At 36.6% G+C, this 17,361-nt stretch overlaps 1 protein-coding gene across 1 annotated transcript; it reads right to left on the minus strand.

Annotated features, from left to right (window-relative positions):
- Positions 1-1,740: 1,740 nt before the first annotated feature.
- LOC139741237 (dedicator of cytokinesis protein 1-like) lies at positions 1,741-16,961 on the minus strand (the record flags this gene model as incomplete). Its single annotated transcript, XM_071651836.1, has 5 exons — positions 16,799-16,961; positions 6,357-6,477; positions 4,312-4,393; positions 2,758-2,882; positions 1,741-1,839 (listed from the first exon to the last, which is right to left on the minus strand). Coding segments are annotated over exons 1-5 (573 nt in total), but the record flags the coding sequence as incomplete, so codon positions are not given.
- Between the last annotated feature and the right edge of the window lie 400 nt (positions 16,962-17,361).

Consider the following 17,361-nt stretch of genomic DNA (forward strand, 5'->3'; position numbering starts at 1 on the left):
GTTAGTCTGAACAAGATACACATTACTATGATAATCATTCCACAAAGCAGTAAAGTCATATTAACAGCACAGTTCTGAGGCAAAGACACCAAAACCTTTTTTCAGTTGCATGCATAGTTATGAATTACACAGGCTGTTTTGTGAAACACATGTCATTCTCACTAAAGCAACTATCCTTTCTTGATATTTGATTTTCATAAAACTCCTTGCATTTAACTTGCTTGATTTTGCACTATTAATTGTTGGTTCGATCTACACTATCAATTAATATGAAGCCCGAGCATACATACCTTCTGTGGCCGATCTATGCCTGAACGTAAAGCGGACGTGGGTATTGGGCTGACAGAACTCGGTCAATAGGAATAGCCACCTGGACACCACAGATAGGGATGAAATAATAATTAGACTTGTTGGTCACTTTGATAAATAGAACAAAGTTGAAAGTTGATATCTATGTTGTTGTTGTTGTTGCTGTTATGGAAAAACAATTAAAATGAATAGATTAACAAATGAGGCTCTATTGAAAAAATAATTAGTTCGAAGCAATACTGATATGCAAATCAAATGATTTTCACAAGCAGATCAAATGTTATTATTCAAACCTATGCTGATAAAAAATGTCTCCACGAGGAAGCTCATAATAACAAATGACTCCAAAGTGGAACTCATAAGAGAAGGGGAAAAAAATGTCTCCACATGGGAGCTCATCTAGCATAAATAAATGCAATTATGAAACACATAGGAGCTTATGAAATACCTATTTTGCAATATTTGAGTGATTTCTATGCATGCAGATGTTTTGAGTGTGTCCACAAATAGACATATGGATAGACTGATAGATTGACAGCACAGATAGATGGATTGAGAGATAGATACAATATACAGACAAATGAATATAATAATGAAATAGAAAGACAAAGAGATAGTTACATAGATATCAACAGAGGGAGGGAGAGAGAGAGTGTGTGTATGTATGCTAAGCGAAATAAAGCAGCTCGAATTGAGACAAGTTGCATGACTTAAAGGGGTTGGGTAGTAACCGATCAGTGGGAATCAGTGGGAATGCTGAGGGATTGATTGTTCCAATCCTTGTGGGATTCATTTAAAGAGTACATTATATATCTATTGTTGTGTGAAAAATGATTTGCTTCAGAACGGTCTCATATTCAAGTAATGTGCAGATGAATGCCCCGTCACTGACCAGGCACGCTAACCTGGAAACATTGAACTGCACATTACTTGAATATGAGACCATTCTGAAGCAAACAATTTTCACACAACAATAGATATATAATGTACTCTTAAATGAATCCCACAAGGATCGCAACAATCATCCTCCAGCATTCCCACTGATTCCCACTGATCAGTTACTAGCCATCCCCTTTAAGCACTGCATCATAGATTCACAGCAGTGACTGCATATGATCATTTATATCGTGTGCGTAAGACAAATGGCACACGCAATTATACAAATGTGTTGCTGAGTGTTTCACAACTTGATAAATGCAGTTTGAGGTGATGAGGTACCTATTAGGATAAATAATTGCTGAAAGCTTCACTACATTTGAAAGCACAAATGTGACACACAAATGTGTGCAGATCAATTCAAAAGAATGATGATATATCAAAACAGTTCGACAGATTGAACTGTGAGTACAATTGTCATGTGAAATAACCTTCCAAAAACAAATAAACGTAATGGTTTCTAAGAGCTGGTAGTTGTTGCTGCTTCACAGATACCTTGAATATTTCATGGTACTTGGGGTTCTTGACTTGGTAGTAGACCACAGATCTGTAGGTGCTGGCCGGTGGCTCACCAGATGCTGTACAAATGGCATTCTGACAAGCAAAAGCACATTAAATCAATTTATATCACATGATAGCAGTAGTAGTTATAGTACTCATAACAATGAAGCTAACAACTCTATCAATAACAATAACAATAGTGACAACTAGAATACACATAATTATACATACATCTTACATGTACATCTGGTTATACATACGTATACATTGTATATGTGAGGGGTACTTCAACCATTATATACTGCACAATGCATTTGGAACAAATCAATCACTGTTAAAGCTGTAAAACATCACTGCACATAACAGGTGCACAAATGATTTATGTCCTTAATAATCTATATAGTTTTTCATCAAACAGTTTCTCATCCATATCTCCAATGTAGATGTGATAAGATGAGATACTAAACACAAATAGGAACTACTACTCTTGCCAAGTTTCACCCTTGGGTCAGACGACACAAAATTAAATCTTACTTCTTTGTTTGCGACTATAAGACGGAGTGTTACTGCTTGTACACTATGGCTGGCTGCCAGGGTTTAGCTATGATATCAGACACCTTCCTCCAGTGAATGCATGGCGCTGACCACTTTACCAGATTTAGATCCTGTCCATCACAGAGGGTGACGTGCACTCATTCACGTGTAATTCTTAAAAGATTCATACACTTATGTGCTTTCACGCAAGTAATTACTTGATATGATAACAAGTCTTTTTGTTTGTTTTCATATGATACAAATAGATTTGACAGCATGCACAAGTGAAATTTATCTTGCACATTTCACCCACCTTTAAGTATCTGCTCTTTCACATGTAGGTAATTAGCCATTTCAAATATGCAACATATAAGAACCTTCCAGGCAATTGATGTCTGAAGTTTGCAACTAGCACTCTTGGTCCATAAGCTCCATTAACCTTTGATATTGAGGACGTACAAAGTCAGTGTGGCCTACCTGCAAGACTTTGCCTTCTTCTGTGCAGACGGAGACGTTGACCTCCACGTTGCGAGCCTTTGGTCTCGTCCCCCTGTCAAAGTCACCTTGTAGGAGGGTGATGTACACATCATTCCTCACATCACCTGTAGATAGGAAACGAAAAGGGAAATTTATTTTGGATGGACTTTAGTAAATCTGGGCTATCACTGTTTCACAAAAAAACTCACAAAAAAACTCCAAAACAAACAAACCCAATAACAAAAAATGGTAATGGAAATGGAAAATCATAGAGTAAGTGAAATAGTGGCACTTTATGTTTGGTACAAATTGATTGTCTTGGAGTCTTTTATACTATTAAAGACAGGAAACACAACTACCCAGGATATCACTACACCTCATGAACAACTCTAACAGAGCTGTGTATTTTTTAAAGTATCTCAGTTTATGAGCTCTTATCACACCAAGTAGTCTTTTTTTTTTTTTTTTTGAAGTAAGCCAATTCATATCATATTCACACCAGCACAAGGAAAGTCCACAGGCAGATGCACTTTGGGATTAATGATGCTTTAAATGGTTATCACATGTCACATGTAAAGAAAATGCAAATTTCACAATGAGTGTGTCTTCATATTGATTGGTTTACACTCAACAATGTAGCCATTAAATTTGATGACCCTTATCAGCTAAAGAATATGAAGAATAAGAGGGCATCAACTTCTCAACACACCGTCCACATTGGTCATACCAATTGCACTGCACTTTTTTGTTTTTGTTTGAACAGCAATAGACCTGCATTTGAAGCAAATGGCATCATACAATGCACTGTATGTAACTGGGTATATGTAACACAGTAGTAATAAAAGAGCAAAACATTCTGTATCTTAACTTCTCACTGTATGCATATATCATTTTTTTTTTTTGCTTGTTGCTTTCACTTTGAGCAGATTATGACTTGTACCTTTAAAACACGAGTGCATTACTGAAAGCATGATCTTGTTTGTTTGTAATTGTTTTTTCATGGGGGGGGGGGGGGGGGTCAGGAGAGATACAATAGTGGGAGAACTATTATGTTGCATTCCGTGACACTGACTATATCAATTTACCATTTTATTTCATTATACAAACTAACAAAATGTTCAATAAAATTCATTCAAAGAAATTTGACTGAGACTTTGCATACTAAGTGTCAAAATGGACACAGAATTTTATGTACAAACTAATGACTGCATTTTTATTATTTTTTTTTTTTTTGCGTAACAAAATAGCGAATACAGCCTGAGAGGATTAACAATCAGAACTTTATACATTGTGGTTTGTTTTAAAGCAGAGTTCCCTTCAAAACTTTTCCTTCATATATCATGTAATGCAGCCATTTCAAAACCGATTTTCATCAAACAAACTTTTGATTCCTACAATAGAATTGTATGCTCTTAGATATTGCATATAAGAGGTTTCTAATTAACTCCCATCCTCCCCCCTGAAAAAAAAAATTAAAATCTGAATCCCCCTCTCAACCAAAACCAGACCATCCCTTTAAAACCATGATGAGTATGAAATATGTTTCTATCATACCAGGCATAATGACTTCAGGGAAACCCATCTTCCTTGAAACAGCTGTCTTGCTATCCAGCAGGTGTGGATACTCTTTATAGACCTGCAACGAAAAAAAAGAAGGAAGTTGTGTGTGTGAGAGAGACTGTACAGCTCTCCACTCCTCAAATTGCCATGCTATGGTAAGGCATTTTATCACATTCAAGTTACTTTCACAAGGCCATAAATTTTCAAAAGCTGTCTAACATCATAACAAGAAGAAGTCTTGACAAGAGTGGTAAACATATTATTCATCACAAGTTCAGCAATGTTATAATACAACATATCTATGAAGCGCAAGACAACAAAAATGTCTCTTATTGTAAAGAAAATGGTACAGGTTATGGAAAGAAAAGAGTGCAGGCTATCTACTATACTGTAAAAGTGGAAATTTTCACAGTGTTGAAATTTTTGCGCATTTCGCGCAACCAGAAACTAGCGCGAAAATAAAAGCACGCGAATATTTTTGCTTGCCATACGGTCCTGTGCGTGATGTCTTGATTCCGCGGATTTAAAAACCCACGAAACTCTTCTTATCCGGCCAAGCGCGAAAAATTAGTCGCGCGAAAATATCCACTTTTACAGTAAGCTGCCTTGGTGGAATTGTGTGCTCTCCAAGCACTTTCCTGTTTTCAAACTAGAGAATGACCTGATCAACAACAAGGTTTAATTGAACAAGGATTGTTGACTATGCATGACAGAGTATCTGGACAAATCTAAATTCATTTTATGAAGGCACTCGACAGCGAAGGTCTGACAAGTGTAATGGTTGCATCAATCATAATTCTATGAGACAGCCTTTTGTTGAAATAGTGGCAAGGCTATAGAGAGCTGGTTTCAAACAACAAGTAAACACATTGTCCAGGATGACCAGCTTCTTCAGATTCTTAGGAGAATAACCAGCTTGGAATGCAAACAGACACCATGGAAAGGAATTGGATGTGTAAAAATGTTACATGCAAACAAAATGCAAGCTGTTTATTGATTTTTGTCCTTCTGTTTGTTGTTTTGAAGTCAACATAGGAAATAGCTCAATTCATGCTGCTTGGTCAGAGAACATTTTGGTTCTGTCTGTCCGACAGACATGTCTGAAAAATGATGACAGACTTAATGCCCTAAAGGAGAATGAAACCAAAATATTTACATGTACAGTTGTATGTGAATTGAGGTAATGCAACAGCATTAGAACACACCAGCAAAAGTTTGAGAAAAATCCCAAAAATCCATAGAAAAGTTATTAATACTTAAATTTCTGCTACACCTTGATGAGAAGACTAAGATAGCCATGATGTCACAAATGTTCCATTGGATGTACAATAATAAAGATATACAGAAAATGTAAAGAGAATTCCACAAAATTTCGTATTTTTAATGAAAAGTGCACATTTCCTTGACTTGTTACTGATGTATGTTAAGGTTGATATTATTCCCCCCCCCCCACTTGCTAAAAGAGGTAAGTCAAGTGCTATATGTTGAATTTCCTTTATATTTCCTTCATATCATTGTCCATATGTGGCATCACGAAGTGTTGTAGTCTTCTCATCCAGCGATGCCTGCACGAAAATTTTAAAAATTCACAACTTATGAATGAATTGTCTGATTTTCCTCAAACTTTGCTGATGTGTTCTACGTATTTTGCTTGCTATCACTCAATCCCATATATATTTGGGTTTTGCTCTCCTTTAAAGCAGAAGAGCACAGAAAGAGATACAGATGGATAAACAGAAAATGAGAGAAAAGATTGAGTGACTGATTCTACCAAACACAGTAGCCTAGAACATTTCAACACTTCACATGTTAGTCCAACCCTCATCCAGGTATAAGATTCAGTCTCTAGTTCTAGAGATTAAATCATGCTCTCCTTCATGGTCTTAAAAAAAAGAGCAAAGCAAAGCAAACCAAAACAATACGAGCTCTGTAGAGCTTCGTAAGTGGTATATCATTGTCAGAGCCACAGTATCAGCACAGTACATCTAGTGTCATTAGTATTTCAAGAGCACTTTGGGACTTGGAAGGTCCTTGCCCACCTGTTTGACCTCTCCATGCAGCATTTTGAGGGTCACCCAGATGCCTTGACCTTTGTGGTTGACCTCTTTGGCTTGGACAAACCGCCTGATAACACTGTCCAGACTGTCATCACTGGGGCAACTGTAGAAGAGAGAGACACAAAAGAAAAAAAAAAGCAATTCAGATATCATTGTTATTAAAATACTTTGATAAAACAAGATTTCAAACAAAACAGGACCAAATCCTACATGAAAATGCCATGCTGATGAAATTATCGCAATACATATTGCCAGTTATTGTAGAAAAGGTGAATATCAAATCTGACTAAATCAATAACTTTGTCATCTGTCCTAAATCTGATTAATAGTTGTCTTCACATCTGTAGTCATATTGAATGAAAGAATTCCCTGTAAAGTTGACAAATGACTCTGAAGAATTGCACATAATACTTTATATGCAAAGTGGGCATTGCTGTATGACAAGACATCATACGATTAATTTGTAACAAGGCATAATCATTTTCATTCTCATGCAAAGACCTTAAATATCCACTTTAAGGGAGCAATCCCCAGATTATGTTTATAATTTCAGTGTCAGAGCACTTAAGCTGAATATGCCATCAAAACTGAGACAAATATTCTGCTGCATAACAAATGGTCAGATGCCTTATCAATACTTTCATCAAAACAACATTCCACATTATACCACAATCACCAACACACAGGTTTAGTGTACTACTTCATGTAATACTTTTGTGGCTGTTAGGGAGGCATGATGATAATCAATGAAGTATTTGTTTGCTCCAAAACTGACAAGGAAGATTCAGATGAAGATGCTATGACAGAGGTAAAGTCAAGTCGAGTAAGCATAATATTACTCATGGTTTCCTTCTTTGTTTTTACTCTTTTTGTTTGCTCATTTTCTCTCATCTTTCTACACTACATATCCAGTCATGTGTTGTTTTCTCCTCCAAGCCTGTTGTCAAACAAACAAACAAACAAACAAACAAACAAACAAACCTATATCGATAATTTCAGTTCTATCATCCAACTTGCTGCGCAAGTGATTTTCTTGGCCATGTGTAAATGGCATCAAAAATAAAATCAACTTTTGCGTAGCAATCCAAAAACTGATAATTCTTTTTTAGTGAATGGTCTTCTGTCCCTTGCCAATCTTGTAATGCATGCCATTAGAGTATTGGTAATAAAAATAACAACGTCCACCGTGAAGGTCATTTACATACAAACACACAAACAAAACAACTGTGTTGTGCAACTTTCCAAGATCCCTGCACAGCAAGAGTATATGTGTAAAACATATAGTTAAAAACACCAAATGCCAAATGGGACTCAAACAGTAGAGAGAGCTATATGAAGGTCCTTTAAATATACCAAAGAATGGGACCCATTTTTTATTTCATTTCATCATTTTGGAAAATATAAGCTATATCAAACCTGATTTGATTGAGTAAATGTTACTCTGCCTTTAAAATCATAAGCTATATCATATTTCACATGATTTTTTTTTTATTTACCTCTCATAAAGAATGATTTCATGAAGCACAATGTCAACTGAAAGTTATCAACAAAAGCCTGCATCTCCCGCTGTTTGTGAACCATTAAAACCACGATCATAACTTGAATGGAAGTATTGTCAGTGCCTACCTGCATGTGTCTACAATTACCCATGGATGCATAATAAAGAGCACAACTTCAGAGGATCGGCTGTGTTACTGTTTGTAACTACACCATGGCATTCATTCTTGTAAATACAGGTTTGTGTTTGTTTGTTTGATTTTCTTTTGTACATTTACCTTTCGACCACTTGCATACATATGTACACACTTTAATTTAGGATGGAAGAAAGAGTTTCACATCGGAGAAAGAGGACCTAGCAGTGCTGATTGAGGAAACGGCCATGACTTTTAGCAGTGCTGCACTGCAGTGCTTTAGGGTAGAAATTGATGCCATAACTGAAGTATGCCATGAAGTAAAGCATTCTAGATCTACTCTCTTAAAACTCTCTTGTAACTCTCTTAAAACTCTCTTGTAATTTCAATGGTACTAAAGTGTGATACCATTATGAATGGGGTAGTGGAGCTACAGTGATTTAATTTTTTTGGTCTCTATCATTTCTCATCTTTATGACAGCGTATGCAAAATATCCTATGCTAAAAGTGTGATGCACTGCTCTGACTTAACCTACACTGTAGATGCTGTCCAATGGAGCTGAAAATGTCGTATGCGTACATATGAGACAGTCACCATCAACCATTTCTACAGTCCAATCCAGTTAGAAGATACTGATTTATAGATTGAATGATCAATTTTCAAAGGGAGCACATAATATGTCATCCAAGCAAAGGCCATTCCTGTATATGTAGACCATATCATCCTGTCACATGAAAATGTGTCTGTTTCTCTCTCTCTCTCTCTCTCTATATATATATATATACATATATATATATATATATATATACATATACACATATATATTTTATCTCTAGACTCTTCCAACTGCTCAGACAACAGAGAACAATCAAGAACTCAGTTGCAACAGAAGTGCAGGCATTAAAACATATTCGAACAAACATACTGACACAGCTGTAACACAACCTATCAATGATTCTGGTGGTGATAAATACCAAAACAGTACCCATGAACATCTGTATGTAACTTGAGGTATGTTTTCTCAAAACAGTACTTCCAAGGTAGAATGCACAATGACTACAGTCATACACTGCTTGGATACCTCACAACTGATATCATATCCCTCAAGCATTATATCCCACATTACTTTATATCCCACATCACTTTTAATAAACACCCTTAATGTGATTAAGACCCACTCCATGGATCATTAGTTCACCGCTGGGTTCACATCAAATGAATAGATGGAATGCCATTGGTAGATTGGAATGCCATTAATAGCAGTTGTGTGGCTAACAGCTTCAATTCAAACTGACAAACAGCTTTTATAGTTATGGCATTAAGAATAGCAGTGACTCAACAGATTGTGGTAAGCGTGCTATTAACAATAATAATAATGAAATTATTATTGAGGATATTAATGATGCTGCATAGTGTTGGTGTTAGTCACCATCACGCTCTCTTTGCCCTGTGAACTTGTGGCTGCTTTAATCACGATTCAATAATAATCTTTCAATCAAAATGAATATCTGTTAACATAATATGGCGTTATGGGGGGGGGGGGTATTCTACAGTGGTGTTGATAATCCTGTTGTTGTTACTCTGGCTAAAGTGTGATCTGTAATTTGGATAACAACATATTTCAGACTTTACTCAATATAAATATGAAGATAACTTTCAGAGGTTTCCACCGATATGTCAGAAAAAGATGAAATATTACATTGAAATAAAAAATTACATTAAATATGATCAGCTGTAACTCACAAGTCATGAAATGTGAAAATATTGCTTTATATTTCCACCAAAAAATGTTTCCACACATATGTACAGTATGTACATGTATATCCATCTCTCTTTACTGCATGGTGAATGGAAACCTGCGCCAAAGAGAAGTCTGAGCCAAAGCTACACAGCGTGGTAGAAAGGACAGTGCACATGAACTGTAACTGCAAAACGATCACGTAGTTTGCTGGCAATAAAAACACATGTAAACAAACCTACTTCTAAATTTGGGTCTTACACAGTATTAACAAAATGTTCATAATCAAATAATATCTGTTTTATGCAGGGTTAATGGTTTTAAAAAAAGCCTGAGCCAAAATAATAAAGAAGAAATAGTCAATAAAAAGAATACATTTTTTTTTGGGGGGGGGGGGGGTGAACATGATCTAAAACTGGAGAAAGGTTACGTAGGTTCTGATAACACTTACATGCAGTATAAACAAACCTTGTTTTCACTTTTGCACTCATGAACATCATTCCCACATTCATTGGTTATCATAATATACAACAGAACTTTGCGATGCAGTACAACTGAATGTCTTCCTATACAACACTGCCATAGAGAAGAGAAAAACAGTCCAAAAAAAACCCCAAAACCCAACTATATTATCTGAAACAGAGCAGCAATCATGGACATGGAATTTGTGCCTTGTTCACAGAAAAATCATATGTACATCACACTATATAGAGAGTAATATTGACAATAATCATAACACTGGATGCTTGTAACCTATTATCTTCTTCTTCTTCTTCTTCTTCTTCTTCTTCCTCTTCTTCTATCATTCCATTAATGTCCAGTGCTAACATGTCCACAAACTCCCAGATGTAAAATGAACTCCCTATCAACCATGAAATTGGTCTGCTAACCAAACAAAAAGCATGATCCACGCCAGCTAGAATACCCTGAAACTTGGCACGGCTTTTACTAAAATTACATACTGTATCCTCCTGATGCTCATCTTCACTACAGATGAGAATACTACTTTACTTGAATAAAGGGATATGATATTCTTGTAGTACCATCGCAAGGAGTCTGCAGGGCTTGTAAGAGTGTGGAGGATATTGGATACCTGAATATTGGCAGAGACTCTAACGAAAACGTTTGACTGGGGTGCATCAGGTTTCTATGTAAGCTACCATTGGCAATGTCCATGTTATTCCATCTCAGCATTGCCACTAGTTCGGTGGCTGCCTTGCTACACACAGATCAAGAAATGATTCAGCATTTCCCACACAAATAAAACCATGAAGAGCTTAAAGTGCAAAGCCACTCCTTGTTTGAGGAGTAAAACCAATAAAACAGAGTAGTAAAAACTGACATAGTTGTAAAATTCCAGGAAAGTGGTGGAAATCTTCAAGTTTCACATGTTTCACTATTAAAACAGTGCCACTGGTTTTTAAAACAAATGAATATTAAATGATTCAATGATGTCAGCACCCCTTGATTCTCTATAAAGTGGTTTCTATACATAAATACTGCAATTATGAAGTTTTTGGTTGAACCCCTTATAGCAACTACAACTTCTTCATCTCTACAAATCATCATTGCTTGATTTTTTGTTTTACAACAATAAAGTCAAATAGAACAAGCAAGTGTTCTTCATGATTTCTTTGTAACAAAGGAAATGAAGTAAAGATTTGTGTGCGAGTCAGAGGGAGACTTGTGAGAATACCACCTTCAATATCTAACTTGCACTGATTTCAAAGAAAACATGTGCCATAATATGAAGATCTTGAGAATTTTCTCTTTTTGACATGTCAGATGTTGAAGGAATTTCTACCATTCCTGCCTGTATGATTTTATTCTATTTATTGAAGTAAATTTGGAACTGGAGTTGAACTGCAATCTCAGTTTGATGCCTTATCATGCATTGGACTTATCTCATTTGTAACACACTGACCTCACATCTCATTCCAAGATCTGGCTTTATTAATGAACAAAGTTTTCTGGGGTTGTTTTACAAAGAAGTCAAATAGACATTCAAAGTCAAAAGAAACTTAAAATTATGGTATGCTGTATGTGTCTTCAAACAGTTTCTTGGAACTTCTTAATGAAAATAAAAATTGTGACTTTTTCATGCAGCCACTGATATACAAAAGAAAGTGACAAACGAATATGTCTGTACATTTTGATAACAATTCGAAGTGGATTCTGAATACACTATGTAAAACTGAAAAAGGAAAGTAATGGCATACCATAATTCTACAAGTAAGTTGATCTTCACAAAAGAGAGCTGAAATCTTTGTCCTCCTTCCAGTCAAATAAAAACAACAATCCACTTAAACATGGGTCAAGGATGTAACAGGAAAACTTATTCATTATGAGCAATCTATGGTGGAACAAGATGGCATTAATGGCCCAAAACTAGAAAAGATTGGTGACATCAACACGATGACTCTATCAGCTGTTAAAATTGGTAATTTGGGAAACTCTTTCATTGGGGCTTTCAGAAATAAGTACCTTTATTGTGTCATCTGATATGGGTCTATGAGATATATGAGGTTATTTTCACCTCTGAGGAAACGAACTCCAAGGACAATGAGTCCATTAAAATGCGGATTTGTCAGAGGTTTTTATCTAATTCCTTGTAGTTAGGCCAGGGTTAACCACACAAGAGCTGATTTTTACCACAGCATCCTTACAGGTTCTGATTCATGTTGCACATCATTGACACAAAGTGCTTCAGGGAAATAAAAAGGCAGTGCACTTTTTACATTCCTCTGCTCTCCAAATGGGTATGTGATCATGCACTCACACAAAGAAATGTCTCAAAGGCCAAAGTCATACTAAGATTACAACAGGTGCATGCAATTATGACTAGACAGCATGTAGGTGAAGTGTGGATGAAACGCACGACTGCTTGTGCATGCACTTGGATGATGAAACTTGAATGCTTGTGGCTGCACTTGTGGAAACCAGACTTGAATTTCGTATCATCAAATATAGCGCTTGATACAGTCAAAAACAGCAGTTGCAGATGATGGCACAAGTGGCAGTATATTATGTGCCTGCTGGAACCATGTTGCTGCTAGTTGCAACCACTTACAATGTACATACGCCACATTGTGGCAGTCCAGCTCCAATACCAGTGGTGGAGGACACACCCACTTTTTCTGCCTACTGTAAACGCAGAAATTTTCACAGTTCATTAATTTTCGTGTACTTCATGCCACTTCTGGCTAGCAAGAATTCTAAAACCCGTGAAAATATCTTGACAATTTTCTCTGCACATTGTAAATGGGTTGACAGTTGCACAGTGCAAATTCAACAACCAGCGAATATGTTTTTGAGCCACTAAACATGAAAAATTAATCACAAGAAAATATCGATGTTTACAGTACAAAATGATGGCACACTGGTAATATGCATGTGACCATTGACCAGTACACCTATACACACAGCAAAGGTACACTCCTTGCAACTTTCTCCAAATATTGTCAGTCTTGCTATTCCCCCACTGTAAAACTTTGTAGCCCCACCAAAAACAACTATAAACAAAGACCAACAACACATTGCCTTTCTTCCATCTTTTGCTTTGTGTGGAGAATTGCTTTTCCTTTCTTTGAATGCCATTCAAGATGCTGTGTGCGAGTTCAAACCATTATTGCAAAAGATAAAACATCCGTCTGAAACTTTTTGCAGACTTTCCCCACAGCTGGTTCTATTGTGCAAGGATTACAATTCTCCTAATCATCCAGGGACACCATGCATGTCCTGGACTTGGCTGACAGCAACCATGTGGTTTGGCACGGAAATGTAGCAGTTCCTTCCTGCTTTACGGTTCATGTTCTTCAACATGTCAAGGTAGCATTCAGCTGCCTCAACAAAGCCCAGTGTATTCTTCTTTTGTAGAAAGATAGCATGTCAATTAATAGTTAGGTATGATGTTCATCCCATTGAAAGAAATCTTAAATCTAACAGCTGATAAGTTTGCACTGCAAACCTTTACTTGAAGTAAAAACCACATGAAGAGTGTCTTCTCTCACTTTTCAGCCCTCTTGTTTTCTCACAGTAAGGCACAGCCCTGTTCCTGTTTTCACTTGCTCTTTGGACCACACACGACTACATATGTATCTATCATTGCACATTGGTAAGATAAGAACAGAAATTGCTGTACTTGGCCATGAAATGGGGTACAAAGCATGTCAGTGAAAACAATACCACAAAGACCATGCTTGACAGGTGTAAAATGAGGTAGTCACTTTCTCTGCATTTCTGGACGGGCAGGAGTAATTTTTCCAGGGTTTTGCTGCTCTGAACTAAATCTTAATCTTTACACTCGATTTGAATACTGGGACCTACGCTCAACAAGCTTGGTTGTAAGTAGGGTCCATCATATTTCTTTAGCATTTATTCTCAGATTCTATCTTTCATAGATTGGCCACTTTGTTCTATATGTTTGCAATATTCCATTATGCTTCCTAGCTGGATATCATGTATTATTTCATTTTGTAATATTTGATGTATCTTTTTTAACCAAGAAATATGAAAAATAAAAAAAGACTGAATTTGAAATTGAACTAAAAAAAAAATTCTCTCCCTGCTACCTAATAGTTATGTTCTCCTTGGGAATACTTACAACTGAGTCTGTACTCTAAATAAGCAGAGGTTCAGTCCCCTGAAACAAATTTGCTGTCTTTATTTACATGCTTTACATCTTTGTGAGTAGTTTCAGCAGAATATTTTACTATATTCTTTTATGGCCTGCCTGGGAATGGAATTTAACTAACAAAAGAGTTTCACTTTATAAGCCTAGTTCAGGCCATGTCAGTTGAGAGTAATAAATCACACATTTTCTGCATTATGTGAAGAAATATACTGCAGGAGTAGGGTTCTCTACCAGTATCATACTTGGGTTATGATGTCTAATGAGGTATCTAGATATACTTGAACTTTACTGATTTTCCTTAATGCCTACAACTGATACACTGATACTGAGGCTGCTGACATTCATATAACAAAATAATGGAGGTTCCAAAGAGCAATAAAGAGACATGTGCTTGCATGTTGCATGCATCTTCACAGGCGAAACTGATCCCCTTTTTAGAATGGCTTTTTTATTCTCTTGTTAATACATACACAGAGAGATATTGAATTTTTCAGGAAGATTCTTGTAGAATCGGTGTGACTTGGCAGCTCTGTGATATATTCCAGTTTTTCTTCTTCTTTTTTTAAAAATGTACATTTGATAACAAAAGCTGTAGTTACTGTAGATTGTGACTGATCCTTTCATACATACTTTCCCACAGAATGCATTACAATTTAATGTCTGTCTTTTCTACTTGCATATTTTGTTTGGGGATGAATAGATTGCTACACACCACAAACTTATGGTCGATTCATCTATTTCTCAAGATCCAATACTTTTAAACCTATTTACAGTAATTGAGGGCATAAAGTGGAGGAGTATGAAATGATTATTATGTTTGCCCATCCACACAAGTCTTAAGGACACAATCAGAGGAGAGAGACTGATAGAGAAGGGGGAAGAGGAAGAGAAATGAAGGCAGAGAGAGAGAGAGTGTGAGAGAAAAAAAAATAATATGACAAAAGGAGAAAGAGATTACGATAGATCATTTATAGAGTATTAGGTGACAGGGCATTGACACTACTGGCAAAAGATAGAGCAATCTAAATGTAAACTCCCAGCCATACCAACAACACAATGACTGACACAACCAGACAAAAATACACTCCAGCTAAACAGCACACGTTCTATGGCAGCCAGGCCACCACAGGAACTCAAGCATGAGAAATGAGACGATCACAAAATAAACATTCACATCAATTTGAGGGCTCCACTCTCGGTTTCAACTTCAAGACCCATTATAGGTACTCCTGGGAATAAACTCTTCAAAAGCGATATCTGAGTGCCTCAACATTACATCCCGCTCATAAGAATATGACGTACTGCCGAGGGTACATCCATTATTCTAAACTGTTTCCATTGCTTCTCTTCTCTCACACTGGGAAAGCCCCCTTAACCCTAAAAAGACTGGGCTTTTTTGGTAGCTCGAAAGACTGGGGGGGCCTAAAGGGCCCCCCCTTAAGATCTCGGCCGTGGATCGCGCAATCGCCGCGGAAATTTGCACAATGGTAGTGTGCGATGTAATCTACAAGATTGTATATTTAAATTTTCCAAAATAGTCTTCTTTCATTTTATTTTGATTAATTATGCTAATTTATGCGAGAAATCAGACTTTTTTATCTAAATCAGTAAATAAAGCTCCAAAAGTGCTCATTTTTGGTCTGGATATTCTTTGTATCATTCTCTTAGCAAATGTACTTGAAAAAAAATTCGGTATCAAAATTAATTTCTTATTTATTTTATTGTTTTATGAATTTCTTATGTATTTCTCTGTTTTTTCGACCTTTTGTTTTTGTTGTTTTTTTCAGTAAAATTTGTGGCAGACCCTTTTTGAAGCAAAATACTACTAAAACAAATTGATTTTAGCCATTGAGAGTAAAAATAAGCATATTTATATGAACCATGTGATAAAACTCAATTTGTATTGACTTTGTACACAAAATCAAATTTTTGAGCCATTTTCGGTCTCACGTGCATGTACAAAAAGTTATGTAACTTCCAAAACCGTACCCCCGGGCATCACAAATTTGGTGTCAAAATGTGCGGGAAACTCAAAAGAAAAAAGTCATAGAGCATCGCGGCGAGAGCATTGCGTGTTGCTGAGTAATCGCGCGAAATGTCGAGGGGGGGGGCCTTTTAGGCCCCCCCCCCCCAGTCTTTTTAGGGTTAAGTTTTATCTCCTAATGAGCACCTCACCTTTAAATCACTGCCTCATCTGAAACAAGGTACTAACTACCACGGCAGACTTGATAATTCTGTAAATGTTAAGGATGACACACAAATATCATCAATGCCTCAAACACCCTTCAGGGCAGAGGCATGAAAATATCAACACAAAACTACAACTAAATGCACAGAAAGAAAAATAATCTCTTGAAGTGTTCACAATCCATGAAAAAATGTTTGATCAAAGCTTGAGTGTGTGTGCCAAGTAATACTCACGGTTGGAATGGAATAAAGTACTGTTTGTCATCATCTGTGTCCATCTTCCCTGACACAATATCTGTAATCTCCATGGCAGCTACACCCCACGGTCTCCTTAGTCCAGTGGTATACTTCTTGCTGTGGTCACCTTCCTTCAGTTCCATGCGCCCTGTAACACAAAAACATGCACACGCAACAACGAATTCAGTGCAAACTTCTTCATCCTGTAATGCTCAAAAACTGTTGACTTTTCCTTCCCCTATACGATTTTGCTATCAGAGCAGAGCTCCCAACCTTTCTGACTGAAAAATAGGAATGATTTGGCTCACAAGAAGGAAAGAAAGAGCAAGTCCCATTGGAGTGTGTAGTAAAATTTTCAAGAAAAATAGGAAACTTCCATTGAAATAAGAGCTGACAATGGTCAAAATTCAGATTCTTTCCTCCAAATTCAGAATGGTTGGGAGGTCTGTCAGAGTATCTGTAGTGGAGGAAAAAATTCTGAGGAAAGGGAGCCTTTCAATTTGACTTTATGAATTATATTCACTGGGAGCTATTCAATTGGCCTCTGTGAATTATTTTTT

The sequence above is a fragment of the Diadema antillarum genome, unplaced genomic scaffold (genome assembly GCF_040938485.1).
Source record: "Diadema antillarum isolate AM-2024a unplaced genomic scaffold, OU_Dant_1.0 seq00000911_RagTag, whole genome shotgun sequence".
In the NCBI taxonomy this organism is placed as follows: Eukaryota; Metazoa; Echinodermata; class Echinoidea; order Diadematoida; family Diadematidae; genus Diadema; species Diadema antillarum.